General features: G+C 49.1%; 1 protein-coding gene across 10 annotated transcripts; it reads right to left on the reverse strand.

The window, feature by feature from the left end:
- TRIM50 (tripartite motif containing 50) lies at nucleotides 1-13,774 on the reverse strand. Of its 10 annotated transcripts, XM_077908190.1 has the most exons (9): nucleotides 13,454-13,743; nucleotides 12,948-13,342; nucleotides 8,331-8,742; nucleotides 7,891-8,010; nucleotides 4,727-4,822; nucleotides 2,951-3,181; nucleotides 2,838-2,860; nucleotides 1,613-1,737; nucleotides 1-978 (listed from the first exon to the last, which is right to left on the reverse strand). In XM_077908190.1, the coding sequence occupies exons 3-9, from the start codon at nucleotides 8,727-8,729 to the stop codon at nucleotides 389-391; spliced, it is 1,584 nt and encodes a 527-aa protein (XP_077764316.1). In that variant the 5' UTR covers nucleotides 8,730-8,742; nucleotides 12,948-13,342; nucleotides 13,454-13,743; the 3' UTR covers nucleotides 1-388. The 10 variants fall into 10 exon arrangements, with proteins under 10 accessions (XP_077764316.1, XP_077764318.1, XP_077764311.1 ...); XM_077908192.1 differs by lacking the exons at nucleotides 12,948-13,342; nucleotides 13,454-13,743 and adding an exon at nucleotides 13,753-13,774; XM_077908185.1 differs by lacking the exon at nucleotides 12,948-13,342 and having other exon boundaries at nucleotides 13,464-13,743.
- Nucleotides 13,775-13,949: the final 175 nt, after the last annotated feature.

Here is a 13,949-nt window from a genome sequence, read left to right on the forward strand (position 1 = left end):
TTTAATAAAGAGAAAGATCATGTCAAATTTATTATTCTTAAGTTCACGTTGACAGAAAATATACATGGGAATGTTTCCACCTTTTGTTAAAAGAGCAAGCAGAAAGCATGGTTAGGAGGGATCAAGGGAAGTCTATCTTAACCCAAGGACACTAAGGCCTGGTTCTGCTGGTTCATAAGCAGGTGAATGACCAGCAAAAGGTTAATAAATACACGCCTGGCTGATAGGGAAGGGATTATGGTCCTTTTCTTCTTATCATTAAATGTTTCCAGGAATATACAGGCATGAAGACCTTCCCAAAGAGTAAAGGACGTCATCATCTCTGCTGGCTGAACCCAGCAGAGCCCCTGCTGGAAGAGCCTGTAGGCAGGCAGACTCACCAGCAACCCTACAGCTTGGTGGGCTGCGGAGGGGTGAGGTGGACAGGCCCGCTGGGCGGGGACAGCACCATAGGCAGTGTGTTGCTGCCCCTCTCGTGCCAGCACGTGTCCAGGATGGGGTAGAGCTTGCCCTGGAAGTCAGCCTGGAATGTGTAGAGTAGCCGCAGGTCATCGGGGCGGTCAGCATCGAAGAAAGTGAGCTCTCCTTGCTCATAGTGCAAGTAGACACCGATACGGTGGGGGTGACCAGCCACAGGCAGGGGCACCCGAGGGCAGCTGAAGGCCTCATACACCCGGCCCTCCTTCAGGCCGATGAGCCACATGCCGTTCTCTGGGGACTTGCTCAGCTTGCCCTTGCGACTGGCAGTGCCCTTGATGACTCCCAGGCGCCAGTCGCTCTTGTTGCCCACCACCACCTCCCAGTAGTGACGACCGCAGGAGAAGCCCTGGTTGGCCAGGACACAGGTACTGTAGTCAAAGCGCTCAGGTTGGCTGGCACGCCGCTGGGCCAGAAGCCCACACTGCACCACTGTGTTGCCCTTGGAGAGCTCCAGGAGGGGGTGGGCCGTGGCAGGGTCTAGCTTGAGGGACTCCGGGGCTGAGAGAGATCAAAAAAGTGTTTTTAAGCTACACAGAAGGCAGCAGACCCTGAGCTCAAGGGAGGAACTGTAGTGGCCTCATCCCTGTATTTGAGAGGCCGTCTAAGGAGGGGCCAAACACAGAAGAGGGAACCCTAAAGATGTTTGCTGAATGCATGAACAATTCCTGAAGGGTGGAAAAAAATGGACAGCTGTGGAGGAGGCATTCTTGGCTAAGGGAAAGAGCACCCACCTGGGGTGCTTAAGGAACTCAGTCCGTTAAGTGTCGGACTCTCAGTTTTGGCTCAGGTCATGGTCTCAGGGTGTGAGATCAAGCCCTGTGTTGGGCCCCGTCCTCAGTGATGAGTCTGCTTGGGATGCTCTCTCTCCTCTACCCCTCCCTCAACTTGAGCCCTGGCTCTTTAAATAAATTAAAAAAAAAAAAAAAGGAGTTACACAACTTGTCTTGGCCAATAAGACATGGAGCTGAGCTTGAGCCCAGGGTGTCTAGTGGAACCCCAAAGCCACGCTCTTACCACTAACCCATGCACACAGATTTCCAGTCTTCTGGGCCCTAAGCCCTGGCACAAGTGACAAACTGCTGCCCATCCTGCAGGGCAGTCTTCAGGGAAGAGAGCAGGGTCAGAGCCCTACCTGGCAGAACTTTGCGGAAGAGCCTTTTCCACACGGTCAGCTTGATGTCCGCCTGGTGGAGGCCTGGCTTGAAGGAGATGGGGCTGAAGGTGCCTTCCAAAGGCCGGGCCTGCTGGAGCTCTGTGCTGAGGGTGATGGTTCACCATGATGGCAGAGCTGCACACCAACCCCACCCCTTCATTCTCACCCACGTTCAACAAGCCTCTTGCAGCTCCAAAGACTGCGCATTCAAGATGCCAGTCATTCCCTCCCCTCCACCCTGCTCTGAGGGCCTGCCCCCTTCCTGGAAGGAGAAACACTCTATATCAGGACAGGTATGAGACCAGCAGCATCACCTGGGGGATTGTTAGAAATGTCTCAGGTCCAACCTCAGTCCTGCTGAATCAGAAAGTGATTACTAGAGCCCAGTGATGACTTAATGAGCCCTCCAGGTGGTCCTGATGCACACTAACGTTTGAGTACAGCTTCTCTATACTGGGCGACCCCGGCCCCTAGCCACAGCTGGAGTACACACCTGCTCCCCAACAGCCTCACTGTCCATTCATTTAAACCAATGCTCCTGAGGTGATTGTCCCTAAGACTAAAGGAAATTTGAAAAAAAACAAAAACAAAAAAAACAAGGAGTTCCTCACAATCATGGTCTGACGAAGGCCGAGGAACTGCATGGTTGTTCTTTTGCTGGGACTGGAACATGGATCCAATCCCTTCCCACACCATGGTGCAGGATTCAAGGCCCTTCATTCTGGCTCCTACCCACCTCTCCCATTTGTCACCCATTCTGCCCTGCATCACACGTTTTACAGCACTTGTACTAAGTTCATAATTCTCCCAAGTCCACGACCTACTTCACCCTTTCATGTGACCATTCCCCACTCTGCTTGCCTGGCCAACACCCATTCTCGATCCTAAGCTCACCCACCTGTGCATCATCTTTGCCAATCCCCCCACCCCCAAACCCAAACCATCTCCTGTTATTTCTGTAGCTCATGTGTGAACTTTTATGGTTTTAGGTACCCACAGTGATGTAACCACAATTCACCATCTGCTGCCCACCAGTCTTTGAGACCGTTAATGGCAGGGGCATGACTTTCATCTCCATGTTCCCCGAGCTCAGTACAGAGTCAGATGTGGGCAGCTGCTGCCAAGGCACTGGTATAGCTGAAAGCAGGAAGTGGTGGAGAGGAGCCACCAGATCCAAGCTGAGAGCTCCTTCCAAGGTTATTACCTGGAGACCATGGAGTGATAATTCTGGAAGACAAAACAGAAGGGTTAAGGCATGGGGGAGGCTCTTGGAGCCCTGGGGTCCTTGCCATGGGGGACGCTCCCTTGTCCATTCACCTGGATGAACTTGTGGTAATTCTCATTACTGAACTGCTCCAGCACACGCTCAGCCTGGACCAGCCGCTCCTGAGTGCCCTGAGCCTGCTCCAGCTGCATATCCAGGGAGGCCACGAGGCCACGGGTATGACCCTCCAACCCTTCCAGGCAGCGGGCCTTCTCCTCATCCACCAAGTGGTGCAGCTCCTGGAACTCACGGCGAATCACCCAGCTGAAGACATCAGATTCATTCTGGGACAAGAAGGGGCTGGTTACAGCTGGAGCCTCAGGCAGAACTGCCTGGCTATGGCTGACATCAGTGTCCCTCTGCCCTGGCAGCCTAGAGCTTCCTGGGCCTCCCCAACTGGAGCTGGTTCTAGTAGACTTCAGTGTTCATGCTGTGCCTGGGCATCCCACATGCAGCCATGGGGAGGGGAACAGAGGCAGGGGAGAGACTGGGCTCCCAGCTCCCATTTCAAATACAGTGGCTCTGCTTTCAACTGCCTTAACTATTAAATGTGCACATAAGATTTAGCTTTAGTACAATATTCCACAAATGGAAAGTCTGCAAGGCCCTGGGAGAGCAGACTTCAGACAGTCAGGATTCCCTGAGTGACTCTGAGCTCAGCCTCCATCAGACAAGGATAATGCCACCTCTCAGGGTGAGGAGGGTTAACCAAGGTGATTCTCAGAGAACACAGGCCTCCTGCTCCTGTTTCACAAATGCCTGCAGGGCCTGGGCTCCATACCCTCCTGAATCATATGGATGAAGATTTCTATCTGTCCTGAATAACTAACTACCCCACCCCAACCTGCACTTACCAGGCAGGTGAAAGAATGTTGTTTGTGAGACTTGTGCTGCATGAGTGACCTTGGGAACCTGATTAGTTGACGTGAGCTGGCCTCTAGACGCCAAGAGCTGTAAATCTTGCTTTACATCTCCCTCCAACTCCAGGCTGGGCTGGCCCCCCAGAATAGAATCTGGGAGAAGGGGCAAGCACACCTAGCCCAGGCTCTTTGAAGATGTAAAGACATGGTAACAGAGGAATGCAGCTCACTCCAAACTGCAGAGATGAACAAATGTTTAACTTCAGACTGTCATTTGCCCTATAAATACAACCCTTATGGGGATGGCCAGTTGCAAGTCTCACTTGATGAAAAGACACTCCACCCAGGCCTCTCCCTCAGGCTTCACCTGCTGAGGAGGTTGGCTGTTTTAAGTGTCCGATCTGATGTCACTGTGTCTTATTCTCCTTTACTGCTTACTATTGATTGCCCTCCCTAATCTAAGCACACATTTCCTTTTTCTTGTTTCTATTAGGTTTTAATACTATCCATAAAATGTTTTCTCCCCTTCAAAACTGAGAATATGGCTGTGAATCTTTTGTTCAGAATACTCCTAGCCCCAGTGTGCTTGTCACTCCGGAAAAGCAGAAAGCCAAGCTTTTCTACACCTTTGCTCCAAGGTAGTAGGTGGGCACCACATAGACTGCCAAGGTGAAGCACAGAGGGCAGAAGAGTTATGCCCACACTTTGAGCTGTTTACCTCTGGGACTTGGGTTCTGTGTTATCTCAGTCCCAAGGACAAGAGGGACACAGCCAACTTGGACAGAGTCCGAAAACTGAGTTGATTTCCCTGAGGGGATTTGCCCTTTTCCCACTCTGCCCTAGAATACTTTGAATTCTGGCTTTATATGAAGGCATGGATTTCTGTAAAGAACATATCAGAACTGGGCTCTGTAGAAAAGGGAAGGTGGCCAGGCCCAGGGTAAGGGTACAGAGGAAAAGGGCACTCACAACAATCCGGGTCCTATTGTTCACCAGTTTGGCAATATGCTCATCCACCTTCTTCTGCTCCCGCTTCAGGTCAGAGATGAGAGCCGCTAGCTCCTCCTGGAGGCAATGTACCATGGCCTTGTGAGTAGCTGGACCCCTTCACCTTTTCAGCTCTTTGGGACAAGCCCTGAGCTTCACCCTTCCAGGCAGCATCCCAATGGCCACAAGCATCCCAGTGGAAACAGGGAAAGAGCTAGCTGGGTACTCTTGACTCCAATATAGGTTAAGATTATTCAAGAATATTCCACATTGAGGGCAGGAATTACCCAGATAGAAAAGGATCTCCAGGTCATCCCTCTTCAGAACATGGAGATGGATGCTAAACACTATAACCACTTGGAAGTCACTACACAATATCCAGTCACTACACAATATCCAAGAGGGGCGATGATCACTCTGAAGCCAACATTCCCTGAATGGAATGCTGGCCATTGGGTACCAACTAAGTAAACTCTCTGGTCACCAGCAGGTCTAGAATCAGTAGGCATTTGATCAAGGTATCACAAAAAGCCCGGCCCCAAGAGAGACCAATGGTGTATGCAGTTGTCCAGGTTTACCTAGGGAGTCCCTACTCCCTGTAAAGACCTAAGTCTTCCCTAGCAGGCTTGGATCCAGCTGGGATTTGGGGCCTTCCCAGGCTGATAAACTTACTTCTCCTAGGCTTCCCTGGCCCCAAATTGGAGTTGTTGTTTTTAAGATTTTATTTCAGAGAGAGTGAGAGCTAGAGAAAGAGCACAAGCACACACAGAGGGAAAGGAAAAGAGAGAATCAGACTCCCCACTGAGCAGGGAACCTGACACAGGGCTCCATACCAGGACTCTGGGATCATGGCCTGAACCAAAGGCAAATGATTTTTTAAAATATTTTATTTATTTATGATAGTTACGAGAGAGAGAGACAGAGATACAGGCAGAGGGAGAAGCAGGCTCCATGCAGGGAGCCCGACGTGGGATTCGATCCCGGGTCTCCAAGATCGCGCCCTGGGCCAAAGGCAGGCGCCAAACCGCTGCGCCACCCAGGGATCCCCAAAGGCAAATGATTAACCAACTGAACCACCCAGGCGCCCTCTGACTATTAAGGGTTCAACCAGGACTACCTACAACCCCATCCAGCTGTACTACTTAAGTGGAGCCCTGCTGGTTTGTGCACATGGAGCATACATGATCTTTGGCTTAAGATAGTTCCAAAGAAGAAATCATCAGCAAAAGAGGCACCTGGCTGGCTCAGCTGGAAGAGCATGTGACTCTTAATCTCTCAGTTGTGAGTTCAAGTCCCACAGCCGGTGTAGAGATTACTAAAAAATAAATAAAAGTAAAAAAAAAAAAAAAGAATCCAGCTGCAAAAACCTTTCTGAAAATGAGCTGAATAAAGAATAAAGCCAGTGTAGGGGTATATGTACACAGAATCTTGCTCTGGATAATGAGGCATTGGAAGATCTTCCAGCAACCCAAGAATGGAATTCCAGTGGTAATTCTCCTGAGGCACAGAGAGATGAGATTATTCTTTCCCTCTTTCCTGTATACTGGGTCACTGTGAGAGGAAACAGAATCATACAAATAAATAATCTCAAGATCTCAATCAATAGGAGGAAAACAGGAATGCGTGAAAAGGATCCAATAAGAACATAATTTTGTTGCATCACAGAGAAGAATTTGGGATCACAAACACCCACATCTAAAACCAGGACCCAAGTGGTCCCAGGCTCCAAGCCAGAAATGATGAGCAAGCTCCTGTGTGTTTCCTCTTTCCTGGGCTAATAAAACACAGGCTCAATTTCACTGCACTGCAATTTGGCTTCCTCCTGTCACACTCCACTAAAACTATTCCTGCCAAGATAATCAATTCTTACTGCTAAATCCTACAGACTCTTTCCAATCCCCAGCAGGCATTTCACACATGTGATCTTGTTCTCATTGAAACACTCTGATTTCCAGGAGGCCATATTCAGCCAGTGTTAGTACTCTCTGTTGATTCTTTCTGTCCCTTTTGGGGTGCTCTATCTACCCGAATCTTAAACCCTGGTCTCCTTGGGGGTATCATCTATGTCTTCCCTATCACTCTGCAGACTATCCTTGTTGGTTTTCTCCACTCCTGTGGCTTCAATTACCACCTATATGTAGTTATTCCAGTCCTACACCCCCAGCCTCTTTCTCCAGTCCACCTTCCAGCAGAGTGTGTGGACTATATCACAACTCTGCTTAGAACCCTCCAGTGCCCCTACCACCATAATGGTCCTCAGAATAAACTACAAATCCCTTCATGTGTCACATAAGCCTTACCATGACCTGGCCTCCACTTACCTAACTCTCCCCTGAGCCTAACAGAACAACTTATAATTCCTTAAATATCCCTCCCTCCTGATCTTTTGCAGGGCTGTGTTTATACATGGAATGCTTTCCTCCCCTTCTTTTCCTACCAAGTCTTCCCTATGGTTAGGTCTTGGTATAACAGTCTGCTTCTTCCAGGAAACCTTCCTTCCCTGACCATCTGAGATCCTGCAGGAGCTACATTCAAGATGATCTCCTCACTGCCTATACTTAACCCTGACAATAGCACCCAACACATGGGACTCTTTGCCAGACTCCCAGGCTGTGAGCTCCCCAGGGTGGGGCAAACCTCTTGCTCACTATTGTACACTGGCTTTAGTACAACACCTAGCACACATTAGGTGCCGATACACATCTGTGGGTAAGAGGGGCTGGTGGATGGCTGGGTTGGCCCTGTGCACATTTTCATACTTGTCTTCCAGGGTTGAAGAAGCAAAGAAACACTGCCCAGGGCACTCAGCCAGGAAATCCCTGCAACTCTGCCTCCAGATCTTGATGCTCTTTCTTTTCCCTGCCCCTATCACCTGTATTTTGTCAATCCTTACCTTTACTCTCCCTTCCTCCCAAACACTATGCCAGGTACCCTGTAACAATTCACTTCCAAGAATCCTTCCCACCCTTCTGTTGGCAATAGAAAGAAAACTGGCCACAATCTGAGTCCTCACTCTGCCACTGACAAACTGTATGACCTTGGGTAAGATCCTTACCTTCTCTGAGCCGGTTTCCTCATTTGTAAAGTACAACAATAACCCCACCCTTCATAAATCTTAGATCAACATTTTAACCTAAAATATTCACCTTAAATGATGATCTGCTAGATCTGAGGCAAAAATCCATGAGACCAGGAATCCACGGTTTTTGCAAATACGCTTTTAAGCTTTTACTATATGCTAAGCATGGCTCTAGGCATGAACATTCCTGAGGAAATAAAAGTGCTTGCCCTCATGCATATTCTGGGAGCACTCAAAATATAAATGAGAGCTACAAAGAAAAACAGAGCAGGGGAATGGGCTATCACTTGGCAAGGGGCTCTCCATCATGCAAGTCAGTAGTCCTGAACACCTGCTGGAGATTGGAGCAGCTGTTCAGAACATGATGGATGGATGCATGCTCTACGAGTTCTGCTCCAGGACAGGGCTGGAGGGAATCCTTCGGTGCCATGTGATGGCACCCAAAGAGTGCAGGAGCTAGGCTTGGTGGGTCCCTGATCCCAACCCCCCAGCAGCCTCACTGCCCACCTTCATGCGGCTGTAGACAGTGGAAGCCGGTGTGACACGATGGTGCTGGTGGGAGCCCAGCAGGCCACAGAGGCCGCAGATGAGCTCCTGGTCCCTCTCACAGAAGAGGCTGAGCGGATTCCGGTGGTGCTCACAGACCTTGGGCTCTGGATCCCCAGGAAACTGAAGGGCTTCAATCACCCGTGCCAGGGAGACATTGGGCGGGGAGCTGCTGCTATCCACCTCCTGTTGGCACACTGGGCAGCGGAGCTCTGAGTCCAGGTGGCGGGACAGGGACACCAGGCAGCCCTTGCAGTAGGAGTGGCCACACTGCAGCATCATGGGCTCCTTGAAGACCTCCAGGCAGATGGGGCATTGAAGCCGGTCCTCCAGCTCGGGCACGCTCACCTGCCACGCCATCCACAGTGCCTGGCTAGAACAGAGGGCAGCTTCCTCAAGCCTGCTCCCTCCACCCCCTGTGGCCCCACACCCTGGCAAGTGCCACTGGAAATCAGAGTGCCTTGGGGTCTCTAGTCCTGGATTCCAATCCCAACCCCTGTGACCTTGGCCCTGTTTTCTATCTTTAAACCAAAGGGCTTAATTGGGGGAAACTCACTTGGATATAGGATTCTATATATTTCACTCCGATTTGGAGGTAAACACAAAAAGGGCCGTCTCTGCAGGGTCTTTGGAGTGACACCAACAATGTGCCCTCTAGCAGCAGCAAGCATCCTGACTCAGAAATGGACAGCCAAAACAAGCAAAGGTCCTTCCCACCTTCTAGATCAGTTCTCAAACTGGTGAGTAACCATTGGAAGCACAGTGATAAAAGACTGCTGAGTCACCCATCACATTTTCCAAGAGCCCCAGAAATCTGCATTTACAACAAACACCCCCAGGTCATTCTAAATGAACTACCTGCTTTCTCAGAGTCCACTGGGATGTCCACCAGATCTGCTCAGTCTTGTCTTCTCCCCAGGATGCGACAGAGCCGCTAAGAGACCTGAGGACTGCAACTGAATGCCTGCTCCACCCTTAGTCTCTGACCCTTAGCTCCTCCTCCTTTTCCAGCAATACCCGTGTCAAGGTCACCCAGAATCAGGTGGAACCTGGGCCACATCACGGGACCAGGGAGGCAGCCTCCTTTCACCTGGCAGCATTGATAATCCCAACATTCAGGTGCTCACCTTGGCCACACCTTGGGGAAGGGGGAGAGACAGAGGAAGTGGGCCCCCAGCCACACCTAACAGACCCCAATCAGGTGTGGACTCATGCTTCAACACAATTCTTTCTGAATCTATATTTTGAAGGTATTTTTATTTATTCAAGTTTTTGAGATAGGTGTTCTATAAAGGGCACAAATCTTAACTACATGCTTGAATGTACACATTCCATGAGAGTATACTCACTCTCAAGATCTACAGAGTATCTCCAGCACCCAGAAGACACTCTATGTGCTCCCCAGTCAAAACCCCTTAACAAAGATAGCTACTAACCTGACTCTTATCATCATAGATTAATGTAGCCTGGTTTTGAATTTCAATTTTTTTTTAATTTTTATTTATTTATGATAGTCACAGAGAGAGAAAGAGAGAGAGGCAGAGACATAGGCAGAGGGAGAAGCAGGCTCCATGCACCGGGAGCCCGATGTGGGATTCGATCCCGGGTCTCCAGGATCGCACCCTGGGCCAAAGGCAGGCGCCAAACCGCTGCGCCACCCAGGGATCCCATGGTTTTGAATTTCAGATAAACAATTACCCAGCACATGCTCTTCTGTCTCACTTCCTTTACTCAGTATTTTTGAATTACGAAATTTTTTATATAAAATCTTTCAAAGTTTTAGAAGTTAAACATTTCTTTTATACAGTCGATAAATATTAGTCTTAACACACTATGCATATTATGTAGGTGTGGTAAAAAGTTATTGGAAAAGAGATGAAAATGGGTGTCCAGGAGTGTTAACAAGAGCTCTAGGAGTGCCTAGGTGCCTCAGTAAGTTAAGCCTCCAACTCTTGGTTTTGGGTCAGGTAATGATCTCACGGATCATGGGATCAAGCCCTGTGCTAGGCTCACACTCAACAGGGAGCCCCTGCCTTTCCCTCGCGATCTGCCCCTCCCCCCCTTCATGACTTTTTTTTTTTTTAAAGTGTTTAGGGCAGCCCCGGTGGCGCAGCGGTTTAGTGCCGCCTGCAGCCAGGGCGTGATCCTGGAGACCCTGGATTGAGTCCCACGTCAGGCTCTCTGTATGATGCCTGCTTCTCTCTCTGCCTGTGTCTCTGCCTCTCTCTGTTTCTATGAATAAATAAATAAAATATTTTTTTAAAAAAGCGTTTAAATGAATAAAGAAACAAACAAGAGCTCTAGACCAGCAGTACACAATCCTTATAGGCCTAAGCATCCCTCTCTGCCAGCTGGGGCAATCTCTACCCCATGACAAGCAAGACCAAGGTCTGGCACAGGCATGTGGAAAGCTAACTGATTTGTTAATTTAACAAATATTTGTTGAGCACCTGCACATATGGAGCACCTGCTATGTATCAAGCAGTAAGCTGAGCATTAGGGAGACATCAAAGAACAAAACCTATGAGGTTTCCATCCTTTCAGAATTTGTAATATAATAGAAGTAGGTGTGGGGTAGGATCTAAACAAGACAACATCATGATATTAAATGCTTGGTAGGGGCAGCCCGGGTGGCTCAGCGTTTTAGCGCCGCCTTCAGCCCAGGGCCTGATCCTGGAGACCCGGGATCGAGTCCCACGTCGGGCTCCCTGCATGGAGCCTGCTTCTCCCTCAGCCTGTGTCTCTACTTCTCTGTGTCTCTCATCAATCAATAAATAAAATCTTAAAAAAATAAAATCCTGGGCAGGAAGTAATGATATGAAGAACAAAAAGGGCAAGAGGTAATGAGTTGTTTGAGGAACATGTCACAAAGGGGCAGGGCAGAGTCTCTGAGGATGGATGGTTGAGCTGAGGCTTGAAGGACACAAAGACGCCAGCCACCTAGAAGACTACAGGAGGGCAGACCAGGCAATGCGCAGCAAAGACCTAGAAAGGCTAGAAAGAGCTCAGTATTTATGAGATACACTAGAGAGGAGACCTGAGTAGCTGGAGCATAGTGAGAAGGCTAGAAAGGCTAGAAAGAGCTAGAAAGAGCTCAGTATTTATGAGATAGAAATAGGCTAGAAAGAGCTCAGTATTTATGAGATACACTAGAGAGGAGACCTGAGTAGCTGGAGCATAGTGAGAAGAAACACCAGGAGGAAGTCAGAGGAGTTGGCAGAGAGGGCCTTGCAGAGGAGGGCAAAGGTTTAGATTTAATTTCAAAGGCAGGGGCGCCTGGATGGTTCTGTCAGTTAAGCATCTGACTCTTGATCTCAGGTCTTGATCTTAGGGTCTTTAGTTAGAGCCTACATTGGGGCCCAGCATGCAGCCTACTTAAAATAACAATTTCTAGGGCAATGGGAGCTATTGGAGGGTTTTAAGGCAAGGGAACAGAGTCTGACTTGTATTTTGAAAAGACCACTCTGGCCACTGTGTAGATAATGGATCACAGTAGCTTTAGCATCTCAGTGGATAGTGAAGCCTGATATAGAAAATTTCAAGGTGAAAAAAAAAAAAAAGAAAATTTCAAGGTGAAATGGTAGGTGGGGGAATCTAGAGGCAGACAGCCTGAGGACATCCAGGTGGAGCAATTGAGTAGAAGTGGTCTGCAGGCTTCAGCAAACAGAATCACCTGAGGCGCTTGTGAAAACACAAATTTCTGGGTTCTGGCCTGAGTTTCTGGTTCAGGAGCTCAGGGTCGGGCTCAAGAAATTCCAGACAACACTGCTGCTGGTCTGGTAACTACACTTTGAGAGCCACTGAAAAAGGCAATTGGGTACAGCAGGCTGGAGCTGTGGCGCTCAGGGGGAAACTCTAGGCTCATCAGGAATACACCACGTGTTTAAGTACATCATATATTTAAATTGTGGGAATAGCTGGAATCTCTCTGGGATGAACAGAGAAGGGCAAGAGTCCAAGGACAGAGCCCTGAGATTGCTACTGTGTAGAGATCAGGAAGAGGAAAATGACTGAAAAGAGACAGCAAGTAAGGTAGGAGGAAAATCAGGAGAGCACGGTGACCAGGAAGCAGATCGATATGACCCCTTACCAATAGAGAACTTTTCCAGGCACCTGGGTGGCTTAGTCGGTTAAGCATCCAACTCCTGATTTCAGCTCAGGTCATGATCTCAGGGCATTGAGATCGACCCCTGCATTGGGCTCCACACTCAGTGGAGGGCCTGCTTGAGGATTCTCTCCCTCTGTGCCTCCCCCTGTGCACATGCTCATTCCCCAAGAATAAATATCTTAGACATCCTTTTAAATATTTTTAGATATTGTATAAAAATATTTTTAAATAAAATTAAAAAGAAACAATAAAGAACTTTTCCAGGCAAGAATCAGGAAGACATGCAGAAAAAGAGGCAAGAGGATTCAAAGCCTGAGAAGATTCAGCACGCTGTTGCTAATACTAAGATGTACAGGGAGCTCATGAGCAAGGGCCGGAGAGAGGCCACTAAGAGCTAAGTGAGGCCCCTGGCTGATAGCTGGCAAGGACATGGGGACCTCCAGTATATTGCTGCAAGGATCTGGACTTACCAACATGAATGGGCTTCAGGTTCTTCCCCAGAGCCTCTATTAAGGCTAAGGCCTTGATTTTAATCCAGCGAGACTAGCGTCAGATTTCTAACCTCCAAAACTGATGACAAATAGCTGAGATCATATATACCTGTTGCTCTTAACAGCTAATTTTCTGGTAATTGATTATGACAACAGTAGGAAACAAATACAAAAGAGAAAAATGTTAAGGAGAGGTCAGCTTCATCAGACGCTGACAAGACTGCAGTAATCTGAGGACAGAGGTGTCTTGTGGATTGTGGCATTCAGAGCACTGTTGGTGACACTGAGCAGGAACAAGTGGTGTTGAAGAGAAAATGGAGTTGGGTACAAAATCATTGAGAAAGCCTTCCAAACAACTCTTGTGGAAAGTTTTCCTGTGAAGAGTAGGAAAGGGAGCCACCTGTGAGACGTGGGACAAGGGGGGCTGGGGACTTGTTTACGGCGAGGCCTTCTAGGACACATCGAAACTGCAGAAAGTCAACTACCTGCACTGACCCAGTAGTCAACGCAAGGTTGCTGCGGAAGAGGGGGCGACCTCTCAGTCCTGGAGCAGGCAGGCAACGAAGGATCCGGGGAACCAGCCGCAGGGCCGCGGTCGGGGTCATCCGTGCTTTGCACGTCCTCAGAGGTAACGTCCAGATCCGTAGATTTAGTGGCGGGAAATGTGAGGGACGTGGTCTTATTTTCTCATGAACTGGGCATTTTGGCTTTAAAGGCCTGTCTGTGCCTAAACGTCTCCGGCGCAAAAAGGAAGATGAGGAAAAATGGAAAAGGGACAACATACCCCACTTGTGCGAGGCCTGACGCTTTTGGCAGCAGACCGTTTCTGGAAGTGCGTGCTCCCCAGCGTGCTCCCGCCACAGCTCCTGCCCCCAGTCCATCCCACGCGTCCCGGCCAGGTGCCCGCGATCACCCAGCACCCCATCCAGCACCCCATCCAGCGCCCCCTCCACATCCCAGCCACATGCCCCTTCTCATTCC

Source organism: Canis aureus, chromosome 8, assembly GCF_053574225.1.
Source record: "Canis aureus isolate CA01 chromosome 8, VMU_Caureus_v.1.0, whole genome shotgun sequence".
Lineage (NCBI taxonomy): Eukaryota > Metazoa > Chordata > Mammalia > Carnivora > Canidae > Canis > Canis aureus.